Source organism: Mytilus edulis, chromosome 9 (genome assembly GCF_963676685.1).
Source record: "Mytilus edulis chromosome 9, xbMytEdul2.2, whole genome shotgun sequence".
NCBI lineage: Eukaryota > Metazoa > Mollusca > Bivalvia > Mytilida > Mytilidae > Mytilus > Mytilus edulis.
This window is the reverse complement of record NC_092352.1, coordinates 65,538,697-65,555,949: the sequence shown is the minus strand read 5'-3', so window position 1 is coordinate 65,555,949 and position 17,253 is coordinate 65,538,697. Positions and strand designations below refer to the sequence as shown.

Genomic DNA, 17,253 nt, shown 5'->3' with positions numbered 1-17,253 from the left:
CCATTATACATGTTCATCTTTCTATCGATTTTCAGGAAGACTGGGATTTCTTACAGTTACAAGTAGCTCTCTTATATAACAGTGAAACCTCAGGAATTCCACTACATATGATGGTAAATATAACATGTATAAGTCTGACAGATCCTAATATAAGTTTTTACTTTGTCACTGTTTTACATGTCATACCCTTATTTAAGGTTGTGTTGTTTCCTAACTGGGTTAACTTTAAAAATTCAGACATCTTCATGGCATCATTATTATTTACTATGGCTAGCCTTAATTTTATTATGCTATTTACATTTAATGTCAAGAATTGAATACATTTGACATTGTGTTGAAAATCTTTTGTAACAACCTAAATCAGCTTTCTTTGCAAACATTGTTGCAAGTTTTAAATTCTTTTAATATACATGTACTGTAAATTCAGAAATCATTGATTGTTTTTGGGGAAGACGGCTTCAAGCCGTCAATCCCCAATGGGGTTGACCAAAGTGACATTCCCTCACATCATTCATTTTGTTTTTATAGCGTGGAAAACCCCCCAACAAATCTTACTTAGAATGATGAGATGAGGAGACACAAATGAATAAATTGACTTTAAACACTTTTTTACACATTTCCCTTCTGTTTCTCTCGAAATTATCTTATATTGAGCTCTCCTTTACACTATTTACGTTTCTTTTACAATCCGGAAAAATCAGTATGACGAGATATTCTAAATATATCCAGCCTACGTTATATTTTATAGTGACGTCATTGTTGGAATGCCACACTACGCATAAGCAGGGATATCCTTCACCAGTTATTTAAATCATTCTCAAAGATTGTGCACTTATTAAAAAATAGTATTTGTTAAATTTAAACATAATGATATTTGCTGTAGATGATTCAAACATCAACATGCAAAACTTTAATTTGTAGGTCAACAACTTTCAAAGTAAACAGGAAGTCCGAGGGCTACATGAGATGGGGGAGAGAAACGATCTTTTCCATTTTTTTCTGTAAATCTCTGTTTTGAGAATCTTCCTCCAATTCAGGAGCACCTCAATTTATGAGCTAATTATCCACTAAAATAAATACTTAAAATGTGACATTTAGTATATGATAAGTAGTCTTCCATTAAAACTAAATTTTGTGTACCAACATAATCATTGTAATAGTTACAAAAAAAATTACAAATGTTGCATTTTGTAGTTTAAACCTCTTTATTCATGAAATTTTACAAATATTTCGAAATGTAGGATTTGGAAACAAGCTTCACACAGTTTACATCAATCATATTGTTATTTTTATTAGTACCTGTGATGAGATATGTAACTGGGAACTTTATCAATGGAAATTTAAAACTGAATAGATTTTTCAGTCCTAACTTTCTTAAGAAAAAAAATTTAAAATCTTAAGAGTACTGTCACAAAAAACGGAAAATGGTCCTAGCCTGCAGTTCAGTCGTACACTTTTAAGATTTAAAAAATAATTGTAGTTGTTGTTAAATGACAGAATTCAACTAGTTGGATTTTAGATAATTAACTATCAACTTTAATTGTATGTTTAGATTTAGAAGATGCAGATCTCTTCCATCGGTCTAAATTGAATCCTAAACTAAAGAAACGAAATTACATTAAACAACAATTGATTCCAATAGTGTCAACCTTCCACATGTTCTAGCTGTTCTTTTATTTCATTCTTTATATGAAGACTATCAAAAGATACCCCCCCCCCCCCCCCCCCCCAAAAAAAAATGAAATAGAAACAAGGGCCGTCTTTCCCCTCAGAGCTAAGCTATTCAGCTCTTTGATTAATTTTGCGAGTTTAACTATTGGGATTTGAAGAAAAGCTGTTTTCTTTTTTGCCACACCTATCTATTTGCAATTCATGCAATAATAAAAACATGACAAACATTTCTGTAACTCAAGTAAACTGGAAATCTAAAATACTTTTGTAACCATGTAGAAAACCAAATAAGTTTTTTTTTCTATTTCAGCCAAAAAAATCAACAAGAGGATTTGTTCAAAGGTTAAAGGGTAAACAGGGTCGTTTCCGAGGTAACCTGTCAGGAAAGCGTGTAGATTACTCTGGAAGAACTGTTATCTCTCCAGACCCAAACATGAGAATTGATCAGGTATCAGTAATATGTTATAATTCTGAGATATTTATACTGTCAAAGTGAAAATAGAAATGCAATCAAAACCCTAATGATAATAATATTTTCTTGGGTTTATCACACCTAAAAAATGTACAGAGGCATTTTCCATTATGGAAATGTTCATATGAATTATTAAAATATTTAATTTCATATTAATTTCCATCAAAGATTTCCAATATTCTGAGAGGTATGTTTGACTTCAATCTTAATTTAAAATAATTAATGATTTGTGATATTATTTAAAAAAAAAAAATTATTTGACTCTTTGCAAGAAGACAAACCTCTTTAGAAGTTACATTTGAAATGAGAGATTTTCATATTTAGGTGGCAGTTCCAGAACATGTTGCTAGGATACTGACATATCCAGAAAGAGTAACTAAGTCAAACATACAGTTTCTAAGAGAACTTGTTCTGAATGGCTGTGACCATCATCCTGGTGCTAACTTTGTACAACAGAAAGAAACACACTTAAAAAAGTAAGACTGCATAATATATATTTCAAATAAAGTTATAGTGCTGAAAAGGATGAATAAGAAATCTGTAATTGGCAAAAGATCAACATAATAGAATTGACATGTTTGTTCATGCAAGACAAGTATACAAATATAAGTTTTATAGTAAATTTTGTTCATATCTGTAAATCTGTTTGGCCAGATTGATTAAGGTCCCTTTCTCTTAACTCCATAATCTTTCATCAACATTTTAGTATTTCTATGTGTATAGTTTTAGCATAAAGAACAACACAATGAGTTAAATAAAAACCTTTAAACATCAGCAACTATATTATTATCATCATCATATTATTATTTAGTGTTTGTTTTCATATCTGATGCTAAACATTTATTTTTTAGATTTTTAAGATATGGCAACAGAGAGCGAATAGCTAAAGATTTAAAATATGGAGACATCGTTGAAAGACATCTTATTGATGGAGATGTTGTACTGTTTAACAGACAGCCATCTCTACATAAACTTAGTATCCAGGCATTCTTTGTAAGATATATTTAAGACTAAGTATCCAGGCATTCTTTGTAAGATATATTTAAAACTTAGTATCTAGTCATTCTATGTAAGATATATATACGGGCATATCCAACAGTTTATTTTTGACAGTGAGAATATTTTCCCTTAAAGATATTTCATTCTTCAATTGACAGAGAATCAAATTTTGCCAAAAAAATATTTGTCGTCGATTTCGTTTTTGCAAAAAATACTGCTGAAAATTGAACATTTTTGCTATTTTGAAGAAACAAACGTTTTTTATTTTAAAAAATAAATATGATTTTTTTAATCAACATATACTTATATAATGGGGCTCAAATTGAAGCAAAATAGTTCAAGATGGTTAGAAAAATCTAACTTTACCATTTAAAGAATTAATTCTTACTCAAATAAAGCCCAAAACGTTATGGTTACCCCCAAAAACGGCAAGAAATGAACATTTGAAATGCACAGTTTTGATTTGTTTTAAATATTTCTAACGGTGTCAATTTGACCAAATTAAGATATATACGTTATTCTTTGAAAAAAATGGAACGTCATAACGTTTTGAAAAATATTTGTCACCATACTTGTTTTTGAGAAATATAATATTGTTTCCTCAATCCCTTCCGTTAGCTTCACAAATTGCGTCAAAAATTAAGATGTTTCGGGACGTAAAGTTATATTTCCCCGCTAATTTTTCAAAGGCAGTGCGACGGTGTCGCAGACAAATTAATTTAATTTTACACTGTGACTTTGTTGGATAGTTTTCTCGATAGCACTCATATCGCATCTTCTTATTTATAATGAACCAGTATCTGTACGAGATAATAATTCAGTTAGCTTTACTATTATGTTCATCAAAATTGTGAAACCCAGGTGTGAAACATGCAAACAAAGGAATTACAAACTACTAAAATAGTCCCCGGCTCTGGTATATTTCATCTTTCTATTAAAACAAACGTATTACACGTTATAAATCCGTTTCTTTGTGTCGGTCTTTAGTACAAAGCAGGGTTAATTTTCATATTATATTTACACTTTTGTTCTGATTATTCATTTAATATGGCACTTGACGTCCATCATCAATAATCATTATTTATTTTACCGTTACTTTACAAAGAAGTGTTTTTCTTACACTGATTTATATTACACTGTCTATAATTTCACATATCGAAATCAATAAAGAGCATGTGAAATTTTGCAACCAAACACTTGTCTAAAATCTCACCGACTCCGTATTATATATTCATGTTGCAGTTTTGGTTTTTTTCTTTAGAAGCTTCTAGCTATAACAAAAATCTGTATGTTGACTCTTAGTGTTTTGAATTATATGTGTTGTTGGGTTGCTGTCGTATTAATGTATACCTTTAAAATCTTTTTCATAAAAAAAGGATTGATTGGGTATAGAGATATTCACATCTCTGGACTGCTCCCATCCGACAGTTACGTGTATATCTTTGCTAAAATTGGGTGCGGCCGTTTAGCTCAGTGCTCGGATGTATAAGTTTGCAGCCTCGTTTAGTCGAAATAAAAATATGGTATATCCGATTCATAGAGTAAGGAGAGTTTCGCGCTATCTATACGTTAAAATACCATCTAAATAAATGGTTGAAGGGATATACGAACTTCGAATAAAATCTCTAAACAACAACAAAGGTCACATGAATCTTCAAATAAGTTGCATGGCTGATTTAACACATCTGTTGCGCCTTTTGCAGTTGTAGATGGAAAAAAAAACCTTTGATTAACAAAAAGTAAGACATTAAATTGAGAATAAACGAAACTGCCGAAAAAAGTTTAATGTTATTATAAATTGTGGCCATTTTTTTCGTGTGTTTTTGCTTTTATTTACAATATATAATTATATGAAATTGACACAGTAAATTTTCCACCTAAACGAGCCTGACTGCCGTGGTTTTACGCTTCAATATATGAGTTATTGCATAAATACACAATGGAGATTGTTTTCTGTTTTACTGCCCTCTACATAGTTTGGCTGCATACAATGTAACCACTGATGTAGACTACTATATTATTATTGATTATTCAAACAAATGAATTTAAAGAGAAAGATGCGGAAAGAAATTCTAAAATTTTCGTTTAGAAATAAAATATAAAATAAAAATAAAATACCAAAACTGGAAAACTGTCTGAGACTATTATCAGTTGAGAACTAATGATTATGCATCACTATATTATGAAACTGATGAATTGATTGCTCCCGTGCTCCAGTGGCAAATATATCACGCATATTTACAACAAGGCGAAAGTGGATCTGAAGTAAATGATTGATACATTATCAAGATATAAAGAGTTTACTAGCGGTAAAACGTATGCCGTACTAGATAAAGTTGAATAATGATCAAAATCTTGAGTTAAGCTATTAGTATATATTACAATGTTTTCCTATTTCAATATTTTTTTATTACTGTGTCATCTTTTGTTTTACATTGTTTACTATTTAAATGTCATATTCATTTAAAGAGCTACTGTATATATTAGCACTTCAACGCAAAGCTAGATGGATGATAAATGTTTGTTTACGCCGTATTTTATTTTCCTGAAGAAACCATTTTTTCATCTTACTCAAGTAAAACCAAACTTTGAGTTTTCTATCCTGAATGACAAAATCTCGGTAAAGTTTTTGCCGATTCCCGCCGTGCTCTTTCCTTTAAGGAAAGAAACCGCCCTTTCCAGACGGCCATTATGATGTCGTTGAATCACCGTGAAATTACAGGAAACAATAGACGACAGTTACGTTTGTTATTACCTCCCCTGAAACTGTTGGATATGCCCTTACGGCATTCAGGAATATCTGTTTTGAGTGTTGAATAAAAAGAATTATTGATTAACATCATAGAAATTCAATAATAGAGATAATAATTTGTAATAAAATTCTGAATAAATAAAGTCTAAGTGAATTGCATGGATCTCTAGACAAATTAGATTAAGTATTTATATTCATTATATAGAGTAAGATCCAATTAAAAGCGGGGCGAAAGATACCAGAGGGACAGTCAAACTCATAGATCGAAATTATACTGACAACGCCATGGCTAAAAATGAAAAAGACCAACAGACAAATAATAGTACACATGACACAACATAGAAAACTTAAGACTAAGCAGCACAAACCCCATCAAAGACTGGGGGTGATCTCAGGTGCTCCAGAAGGGTAAGCAGATTCTGCTCCACATGTGGCTCTGGTTGTGTTGCTCATGTTATTACAAACTGGTAAATAGTCTTAATTCGGTAGGTTACATTCATGAAAAGTGTACACAAAATAATTAATCAAGAATAAAGGCTTGTTTTGAATTCTGTGATTCTGGTTCAAACAGTTATTGAACAAAATAAAAAATGTGAAAATTTAGACAAGAGTTGTATAGTTGAATGTAAGTTCCGAATGTTTATTGTAGGCAAAAGTGATGCCACATAGAACCTTTAGGTTTAATGAGTGTTGCTGTAATCCATTCAATGCAGATTTTGATGGAGATGAGATGAATCTTCACCTTCCACAGACAGAAGAAGCCAAGGCAGAGGCTCTTATACTCATGGGGGTTAGTTTTTGTGGAGCCTGCAACTTTTGACATAGGGATAGTGATCTGGCGGCGGCGGAGGAGTAGATAACTTCTTAAAAGCTTTATATTTTTGAAGGTGGAAGACCTGGATGCTTCATTTCTTGTATATAGATGTCTTATGTTACGAATTGTCCGTCAGTCACATGTCCAATGTCCTTGACCTCATTTTCATGGTTCAGTGCCCACTTGAAAAAAAAGTTCAGATTTTTTGTAATGTTGAATTCTCTCATATTATAAGTAATAGGATAACTATATTTGGTATGTGGTAGGTCCTCATGCTCGTCAAGACAGTTTTCACTTGACCTCAACCTCATTTCATGGATCAGTGAACAAGGTTAAGTTTTGGTGGTCAAGTCCATATCTCAGAAACTATAAGCAATATGTCAAGTATATTTGGTGTATGGAAGAACCGAAAGGTGTACATGTCCAACTGGCAGGTGTCATCTGACCTTGACCTCATTTTCATGGTTCAGTGGTTATAGTTAAGTTTTTGTGTGTTTGGTCGGTTTTTCTCATACTTTATGCAATAGGTCTACTATATTTAGTGTATGGAATGATTGTAAGGTGTACATGTCTAGCGGTCAGATATCATCTGACCTTGACCTCATTTTCATGGTTCAGTGGTCAAAATTAAATTTTTTAGTTTTGGTCTTTTTATCTAATACTATATGCCGTAGGTCAACTAAATTTGGTGTATGGAAATATTTTATGATCTATATGTCAGTCATGCAGGTTTTATTTGACCTTGACCTCATTTTCATGGTTCATTGCTCAGTGTTAAGTTTTTGTGTTTAAGTCTATTTTTCTTAAACTATATGCAACAGGTCAACTATATTTGTTGTATGGAAGCAATGTTAGCTGTACATGTATGCCTGGCATGGTTCATCTGACCTTGACCTCATTTTCATGGTTTATAGGTCTTTGTTTAATTATCTTGGTTAATGTTAAGTTTATGTGACAGTTGTAATAAAGCTTTATATTTAGGACTAACTACATAATATCAATTATTAGTAAAGAAGGCGAGACATTTCAGTGTTTGCACTCTTGTGTATCCTACATTTAGGGTTTAAGTATTTTGGAATGCTGGAACTCCAGGTATGTTTCTACATTTAAAAAAGCAAAATTTTGTTATTGTCAAAGAAATGAAATAAGAGACCCAATTTTTTTTTTAACAACAAACGATGAATGTTTCTACAGTTAAATTTTTTGTAAGAGGGAATGGGCAGTTGTACATTTTGTTATTATTAAGAATTGTGTCAAAATAATATGGAAATTTCGATTTCATATAGCAAAATTGATTAGACACAACAAATTATTTTGACCTGGTATTTGGAAAAAAGTATTAAACGTAACTATTCTTTGCCCTACTGGAATTTTTACACTTGGGGAAAGCGGCTATCTGTAACTTCCTTTACGGACCGCCCTATATGGCAGATGGCAGTATCTGTAAGATTTTATATTTCCCAAATACTTTTGACCGAAAGCATTGTCGATAGAGAGAATTAGTTATTGTCTGTGTGATATATAGAACAACACGAATGTCAAGTGTTCTGGAGATAAAATAACGATATAATGGTTTAATACAACTTTAGAAGAAAACAAGAATGTGTCCAAAGTGCACGGATGCCCCACTCACACTATGCTTTACCATGTTCCATGGACCGTAAAATTGGGTAATAATCTAATTTGGCATTAAAATTAGACAAATTATACTATAGGGAACATATGTACTAAGTTTCAAGTTGATGGACTTCAATTTTATCAAAAACTACCTTGACCAAAAACTTTAACCTGAAACTCCCACTTTCATTTTCTATGTTTAGTGGACCGTGAAATTGGGGTCAAAAGTCTAATTTGGCTTTAAAATTAAAAAGATCATATCATAAGCAACAAGTTTACTAAGTTTCAAGTTGATTGGACTTCAGCTTCATCAAAAACTACCTTGACCAAAAACTTTAACCTGAAACTCCCACTTTCATTTTCTATGTTCAGTGGACCGTGAAATTGGGGTCAAAAGTCTAATTTGGCTTTAAAATTAGAAAGATCATATAATAAGCAACAAGTGTATAAGTTTCAAGTTGATTGGACTTCAGCTTCATCAAAAACTACCTTGACCAAAAACTTTAACCTAAAACTCCCACTTTCATTTTCTATGTTCAGTGGACCGTGAAATTGGGGTCAAAAGTCTAATTTGGCTTTTTAATTAGAAAGATCATATCATAAGCAACAAGTGTACTAAGTTTCAAGTTGATTGGACTTCAGCTTCATCGAAAACTACCTTGACCAAAAACTTTAACCTGGACGGACGGACGGACGAACGGAAGCACAGACGGACGAACGGAGCCACAGACCAGAAAACATAATGCCCCTCTAATATCGTAGGTGGGGCATCAAAAAGAAGCCATACGTTACTTTGAAGGTAGCTGTTCGTAACGTGAAGTATTTATATAGAAAGACTGTTCGTAACGTTAAAAGAATAAATATAAAAAAAGAAGATGTAGTGTAATTGCCAATGTGGCAACTCTAGACCAAAATGACACTGAAATTAACAACTATAGGTCACGGTACAGCCTTCAACAATGAGCAAAGCCCATACCGCATAGTCAGCTATAAAAGGCCTGAAATGATAATGTAAAACAATTCAAACGAGAAAACTAACGACCTTATTTATGTTAAAAAAATGAACGAAAAACAAATATGTAACACATAAACAAACGACAACCCCTGAATTACAGGCTCCTGACTTGGGACAGGTACATAAATACAGAATGTGGTGGAGTTAAACATGTTAGCGGGATCCCCCCCCCCCCTGACCTGGGACAGTGGTATAACAGTACAACATAAGAAAGAACTATAAAAATCAGTTGAAAAAGGCTTATGATGAGTTAAGCCTTTTTCAAGCTTATTTGTGTTATGCTGATCATACAGAGTATGGTGTATAGATAAAAAGCTATTATCATAACTAACTGATTTTACATTATAAATCATTGCCTATTTTGCTGTATTATTAAAAAAGGAAAAAGATTCCCTACCTTTTGTTTGTTTATAGACATATGACTAAATTTCAATCAAGTATTTAGAGGTCAGTTTTACAACCTACAAATACAATCAATACAATCACATATCTTTTCTTAAATAGATCAGCCTTAAATTTTAAGTCAACTATTTAAGCTAAATGTATTTTTATGAGTAGCTTGGCCAGCATGGTTAAGAAGGTCTTTTAGTTTAGCATTGCTGTCAATGTGTGAATAGGTTAACATGTAAAAAAATATACATTTGACAGTTCATAGATGGTAAAGTGTTTATTCAGAATACTTTTTATGCCCCACCTACGATAGTAGAGGGGCATTATGTTTTCTGGTCTGTGCGTCCGTCCGTCCGTCCGTCCGTCCGTCCGTCCGTCCGTCCGTCCGTCCGTCTGTCCCGCTTCAGGTTAAAGTTTTTGGTCAAGGTAGTTTTTGATGAAGTTTAAGTCCAATCGACTTCAAACTTAGTACACATGTCCCCTATGATATGATCTTTCTAATTTTAATACCAAATTAGAGTTTTTACCCCAATTTCACGGTCCACTGAACATGGAAAATGATAGTGCGAGTGGGGCATTCGTGTACTGAGGACACATTCTTGTTTTGATGTTATTTTTTGCTGAAATTCCTTCATGACAGCTGTTCATTTATCATGCTAGAAATTAACATGTATTTTAATAAGATTATTTGGCTTTCTATATTTCTAGTCAAAGTCTAATATGATTACACCAAGAAATGGTGAACCTCTGATAGCTGCTATACAGGATTTCATCACAGGTAAGGATTAGCATTTAGCATTTTGGCTTTTTAACTGTTTTAATCTGAGCGTCATTGATGAGTCTTATGTAGACGAAACACTCGTCTGGCATATTAAATTAGAATCCTGGTACCTTTGATGACTATTAAGAAGAAGATGCTAAAGTCAATACCCTGAGTTTCTTGTAATCATAATGTTATTGAAATATTTGAAACAATACATGTCTATATACTAAACTAAGATCTCTATGCATGGTTTTTTTTTTAACATTTATAATGCATTATCAAAAAAAAAATTTCATTCCATGATTGTTATGCTGAATAACTTTCGAGTTTGTTTCCCAAGTTTAACAGATCATGTCATTGATAAAAAAGAGTATGTGGAACAGGTGAACAAAAAGTAAATTGATAGTAGTATTTCCATTTGTTGATTAAAGTTTTCCTAACAGTTGTTTAATGATTTGGTGTATTAAATTTGTTCTTTAAGAATCAGTTATTACGGTGTCAGACCACCAATTAAAAATCTCCATCTGTTCAACCAAATTTTTCAATTTTCACAGCTTTCTAAATATTTTACCTTAAGTTTAACTTCATAGAAGCCAGCCTAAAATATTTGCACCTTACATGTATTATATAATATGAGGCAGGTGCTACCGGAAGGTTCATTCTGGTAATCAGATTTACATATTTGTGGGAAACGATATGCTCCTCATATACAAATTGCAAGGGAATTCTTTACTCCTTTATAAAGTTTTGAGGAACCAAAAAACTGGGAAAGGTTTGATTGACTGGCATGTTGATAAAGGTCTTTTATATTGTTAGTGGTATGATCCAAATTGTTCTACCATTTTGCTCCCTGTTGCAAGTTAATCTATTCTTGTAAAGAAGATTCTTTGAATAACAGATGGAATCCAGGTAATTGATACCAAATATTTCTGTTTTTCATAAGACATTCATGTTTTCACAATTCAATGGCATAATCTGTTTATTTTAGGGGAGCCCCCTTATAAATCTTTTTTTTTTAAAGATAGGATTTTGCGAGTTTTTTCTATAAATAAACTTTATCCTATACTTATAGAAAAATAAAATAAAATTATGGGGTCACTGTTCATTTAAGCTCACAATCTGCTTTTGAAAGAAACATGCTTTTTTGTTAAGGTACTTTTTTCTGTTGAACTAAGGAGAAAAAAAGGTAATATCGTAATTAAAAAAAAACTAAATTAATGAAATTGCTTAAATTTGAAAAAATTGTTTATTTTAAGTACAGTTTATTTGAAAAAAATAATAAAAAATATATAGGTCACTGATGAATTAAAAAAGTTATTTCAATTTTAATGCCAAAAAATTGGGTATATCCTTAATTATATTTTATGCTTTATAAACAGAATTAAATTTTTTAGGGGCCTATTTGCTGACACAGAAAGATGTATTTTTTGATCGAGCAAAGGCATGCCAGCTGATATCATCCATGTTAACTGGTATTGATAGTACTGTCAGAATAGATCTTCCTCCTCCAGCAGTTTTTAAGGTAAAGATATATAAAACTCTGAAATTTTGACTTTTATCAAGAGGCTATCTGTATCTGTTAAACAGGGAGTTTTGTACATTCATTGGTTCTGTAGTTATATTTAAAAAATATCTGTAACACATTATTGATTTAAAAATTGTTTCATCTTTTGTCTTATTATTTTGTCAGGTGCTTGACAGGTGCATGAGCTAAATGGTTCTTAGCAATGTTAGGACAAACTGAATCAAAAGCTTTTAGCATGCTGGTCCTATACATTCTTTGATGTTCACAGGGTATTAATGAATATGTAGGTCCGAGAACACAATTATTTCGTAGTGCATTTCCTTTAGAACATAAATGAAAATAAAAAAAATCCCACCTGCGCTTTCTCAAAGAAACTTTTACAGAGTGTTGTACTACTTTTGGGACAAATTATATCAAAATTATAGAAAAATTCATCGGCTCTAACTTAAAATATGGACAATTTTATGTTAAGGGCGTCTTGAAATATTTTGACAGCTTCCGAAGTGCTAATTTTCAACCTTTTTCAGCTGGACCAAATCACTACTTTCCTTTAAAATTCTGGACCCAAATTTTTTTACAGTGTAATTTCACCCCCATACTTGCAATTTGAGGCAATAAACATGGAGAAATAAATTTGGAAGGGGTATAAAAATTAATGGCAAGTAACCCACTGTCAACACTAGGGACTATATTCGTGAACAACGAAAAACAAGGGACGACAATTGTGGTCTCGGACCTAATAGGATAGAAAAAATTGACAAATGTTAAAAAACTTGATATGACCAAAGCTTAATAAATTATAACACTGCTTACAAAGTTTCATGACAATAGGATGTGTATTATAGACAATAAGTTAAGTTCTATACTCATCTTTGCGCGTAAAATTTTGACGTTAAAATTGAAAAATTTCAACTATCAACATTTGGGGCTTTAAAAATTAAAATATTGCAAAAAAATACTTTTTAAACGCCTTAATATATAACTTATCCTGTACTAAAAGCAATAGAGTACTCATTTGATTTATCAGACTTGGCATAATTATTCAAAAGTAAAATTTATATGAGCCTGCGCCTAAAAATTGAGGTTTTTCAATGAAGGGGAGCCTTACATGAAGATGTAATATTTTCCAGCAATTTTAAATTTGTGAAGCTTTTTGGTGATAAATAATCCTTACATATGTATTGAAAGTACTTTAAATGGAAAGAAAAGTTACAAATAACATATCATATTAGTTTAAAAGGGTCTTAGGCCAAGTAAGACTGGAAAAAATTCAAGGTCAATTTAGGCGGTGCCATATATTTACATTAAAAAATGCATACTGAGGCTATAAGAAATAAAAATTTGTGTCTTTTTTATCATTTCTATACTCATGTGACATGATACAACAAATCTGAGCACAAAAAGACTCTTGCAATTAACTTTTCTTACAAACAGTATGGTCTGATACAAAGATTTTTGCCTTTTTTGGGAAAAACTTGCATGCAATTTATTCTCAACAGGCTTATATTTAAATCACTTGCTATCCTACAGAAGAAAAGAAAGATATTATGTGAAATGGAACAGGTACAATAGACTTGTTAAGTGCTTTTGATACAAATTAAGTGAGGTATTTATTATGGACTTCAAATTTTATGTACCAAGCTCCCCACTTTTTACTTCATCCAAACAGGGCGTTAGACAAGGGTCATTTATACAACACATTTTGCACATATTGTCTGAGATAATCTTCTTTTTTGTAGATTCAGAGTTCATAAATAAGTAAAAGAACTAGATAAAGGCATAGAAACACAAATATTGACACATGAAAACCTGTCAGATAGAAAGTCAGGATGCCATTTATGCATCAATATTGAAAAAGCTATAAATGCCTATTTTGACCATAAAATGCCAAAATTGGTCATTTTTGCAGAAATTCTATAAAATAAAAGTTTAAATCCTTTAGTTTCATGCTATTTGACAAATTGACACCATCAAAACATTTAGGGAAGTTGCCAAAGTACAGATTCTATATTTACAGATTTCACCTCTTAGGTCCGAGAACACAATTATTTCGTAGTGCATTTCCTTTAGAACATAAATGAAAATAAAATAAATCCCACCTGCGCTTTCTCAAAGAAACTTTTACAGTGTGTTGTACTACTTTTGGGACAAATTATATCAAAATTATAGAAAACTTCATCGGCTCTAACTCAAAATATGGACAATTTTATGTTTAGGGCGTCTTGAAATCTTTTGACATCTTTCGAAGTGCTAATTTTCAACCTTTTTCAGCTGGACCAAATCACTACTTTCCTTTAAAATTCTGGACCCAAATTTTTTTACAGTGTAATTTCACCCCCATACTTGCAATTTGAGGCAATAAACATGGAGAAATAAATTTGGAAGGGGTATAAAAATTAATGGCAAGTAACCCACTGTCAACACTAGGGACTATATTCGTGAACAACGAAAAACAAGGGATGACAATTGTGGTCTCGGACCTGTATATGCCGTAACGTGTTTAGAATTACATCCAATATCTTGTAAAGCCATATAATATTTAATGCAATAAATCAGTTGAAGCTCAGTAAATTGAACTCAAAGGTACTGGCCAAAACTGGTAGACTTATCCAAATCTCTCATGTACATGTATGCATATATCATACCAGTGATAAAAGTATTTTATATTTTAGCCATGTAAGTTGTGGACTGGGAAGCAGGTTTTCAGTGTTTTATTGAGGCCAAACATTGACTGTCCTGTACGAGTAAATCTTAGAACTAAAGGAAAGAACTATTCTAATAATGAGGACCTCTGTTTCAATGATTCATGTGAGTTTATGATTGTTTCTTTTTGTTTTGTTAAACTACTATACTAACTATGAGCTAACAGGTATTTGTATTTTGTTATAGATAGAAATGAAACACAACTATTTGATGTCAGATACAAACCTACATCTTAATGTAAGACTGAGAGGCAGAAAGACATTATGCCCTGTCAGACACATAATACTCTATATTCATGTATTTCCGTGGGTACCAATTTCTTGGATTGAGGAAAAATTGTATTTTGCTGGATTTTTTATTTCATGGTTTTGCCAAAATCAGCATACAAGCCTATAGAAAGTGTGAACTTTGTAAAATATTTAAATTAGGGTTAACCTATATCGATGAAAATTGGTACCTTGATAAATAATAAATTTACAGAATGTGAATAAAGCATTTAAACTATTTTTCAGTCAATTAAAAGCAATTATTTGTACTCTGTTCTAGACTATACTACATTATCAGCAAGTTTACACATTTTATAAAGTTCTGCTTTAAACAAACCAGATTTATGGTAAAGAGATTGTATACTATTTTTATGTTTCACAATTACGTACAAAATCATGAATTTCATATATTTTGTAGTGTTGTCAACGGTTAACAGGTCGAACGACTGAATACCGAATACCAAAATCACTAACCGGTTAACCAGACTTTTTTTTTCAATTGTGGTAGATTTGATATAAATTTGTATTGAAATCATTAAATAGTTATGTTTAATTTAAAAATTGTCGTCATGGTAATTAATTAGTCAGATCAATTGTCCAGTATATTGATTGCTATTGTTAATCCTAAAAACATAAAATTAATTAGAACTTGTCACTCAGCTCGGGGCAGGATCTTAAAGAAACATATAATTAGTATGCATGTTTTTTTAACAGTAACTTTAAATCAGTAATGCGATTAAATTACTTCATTAGTTCGTTTTTGATCTTATTTTGTGTAGACCTACATCTAAATGTGCAACCTCCGTTGTGCAAGGCTTAGTCTTACTTTAAACGAAATGCTAACTCAAAAATTGTGAAATGCAAACCATTGTGAATGTACTCAATGTTTACGTGATAGAACGAGTAACATGCTTAAAGAAACAAGTAAACAAAGCAAAGAAACATTTCGTACGGTGACCTATAGTTGTTAATTTCTGTGTCATTTTGGTCTCTTGTGAAGAATTGTCTCATTGGCAATCATACCACATCTTCTTTTTTATAATTAATCATTTCAAATTGAAACACTCCACATTATTTTCGTAGACAACAAGAAAAAAGGAAAGAATAATTGGTTTCAGACATATTCAATTCTAAGAGATCAAGAAGTTTTTTTTTTATTTTGCAATCTGAAGTTGGTACCGACGCTATAGTTAAAACGGTGGATTTGATTTATTAAAAGTCAAACTTCGCTAGGAATCCTCAAAGACAAGCCTTATAATGCCAAAGGACAATGTTCAATTCTAAAAGCGTAAATTTATGACTTGGATGAAAGGTTGTCAAATTGACACTCATACCACATCTTATATCTATTTGTAGGATACTATTGATAAGGCTTTCAAACCCCAATTTAAATTATACTGGTTAACCGGTTAATTGGTCGAACGATTATCTGAGTAACCGGTTAGGTAAAAGTGTACCATTTGACAACACTAATATTTTGTTTTGCAATTATTTGTTTTTGATTACAGTTATAGTTATTAGGAACAGCCAGCTATTGACTGGATCTATGGATAAAGCCACACTAGGATCAGGTTCTAAGACCAATGTATTTTATATAATTCTACGAGACTACGGTGAAGTTTATGCTGCAGATACATTATCGAGACTTGCAAGGCTGTGTCCTGCATTCCTATGTAAGTAGAATTTAAAGGACATGTCGTGTAGATGTCAATGAGACAAAAAATAATCAAAACACATGTAGAGGGCAATATACAAGATTGTTCAGTTGACCAGTTGTAATGTTGGAAGCCTATATATATTAAAGAAGAGACAAGCCATGTGTACTGATTAACATACTTTAATATAATGCTAGAGCTAAGTAATCAACACAAATACATAAAGCAATATGACGCGACCTTATCTGCTATGTCCATCAACACAACAAGTGCGTGAACTCTGAACTGTATAGATATTTATGAATGAATGAAAGTTACAATATTACACCAGTGTCAATACTAGTAAAGATAAACAATTCACTGGAATTGTCTGGAACACAGATAAAGCAATGTTTTCTACAACAAAGAACATATTTATACTTGTTTTGTTTTACATCGAATGACTCTAATTTTGGTAGATTATGATGAAAGAATATAAGTCTTTTATTGTTTTGTATTTGCTGAGCAAACAGTTAATATTAGAATTGACTTGATTATGAAATGAAAATTATATTACCTGATTATGTAATAAAAATTAGGGATGTTTTATTGGAAAATAGGTTTTGGTTATG

General features: G+C 31.7%; 1 protein-coding gene across 1 annotated transcript in view; it reads left to right on the top strand.

Moving 5' to 3' along the window:
- LOC139488877 (DNA-directed RNA polymerase III subunit RPC1-like) overlaps positions 1–17,253 on the top strand; it is an 81,635-nt gene that overhangs the window by 34,376 nt on the left and 30,006 nt on the right. The window contains exons 9-17 of the mRNA XM_071274829.1: positions 36–113; positions 1,982–2,119; positions 2,468–2,619; positions 2,995–3,136; positions 6,544–6,684; positions 10,439–10,508; positions 11,888–12,015; positions 14,691–14,826; positions 16,496–16,660. Coding sequence (XP_071130930.1) covers positions 36–113; positions 1,982–2,119; positions 2,468–2,619; positions 2,995–3,136; positions 6,544–6,684; positions 10,439–10,508; positions 11,888–12,015; positions 14,691–14,826; positions 16,496–16,660 — 1,150 coding nt within the window. The remainder of the gene's footprint in view (positions 1–35; positions 114–1,981; positions 2,120–2,467; positions 2,620–2,994; positions 3,137–6,543; positions 6,685–10,438; positions 10,509–11,887; positions 12,016–14,690; positions 14,827–16,495; positions 16,661–17,253) is intronic.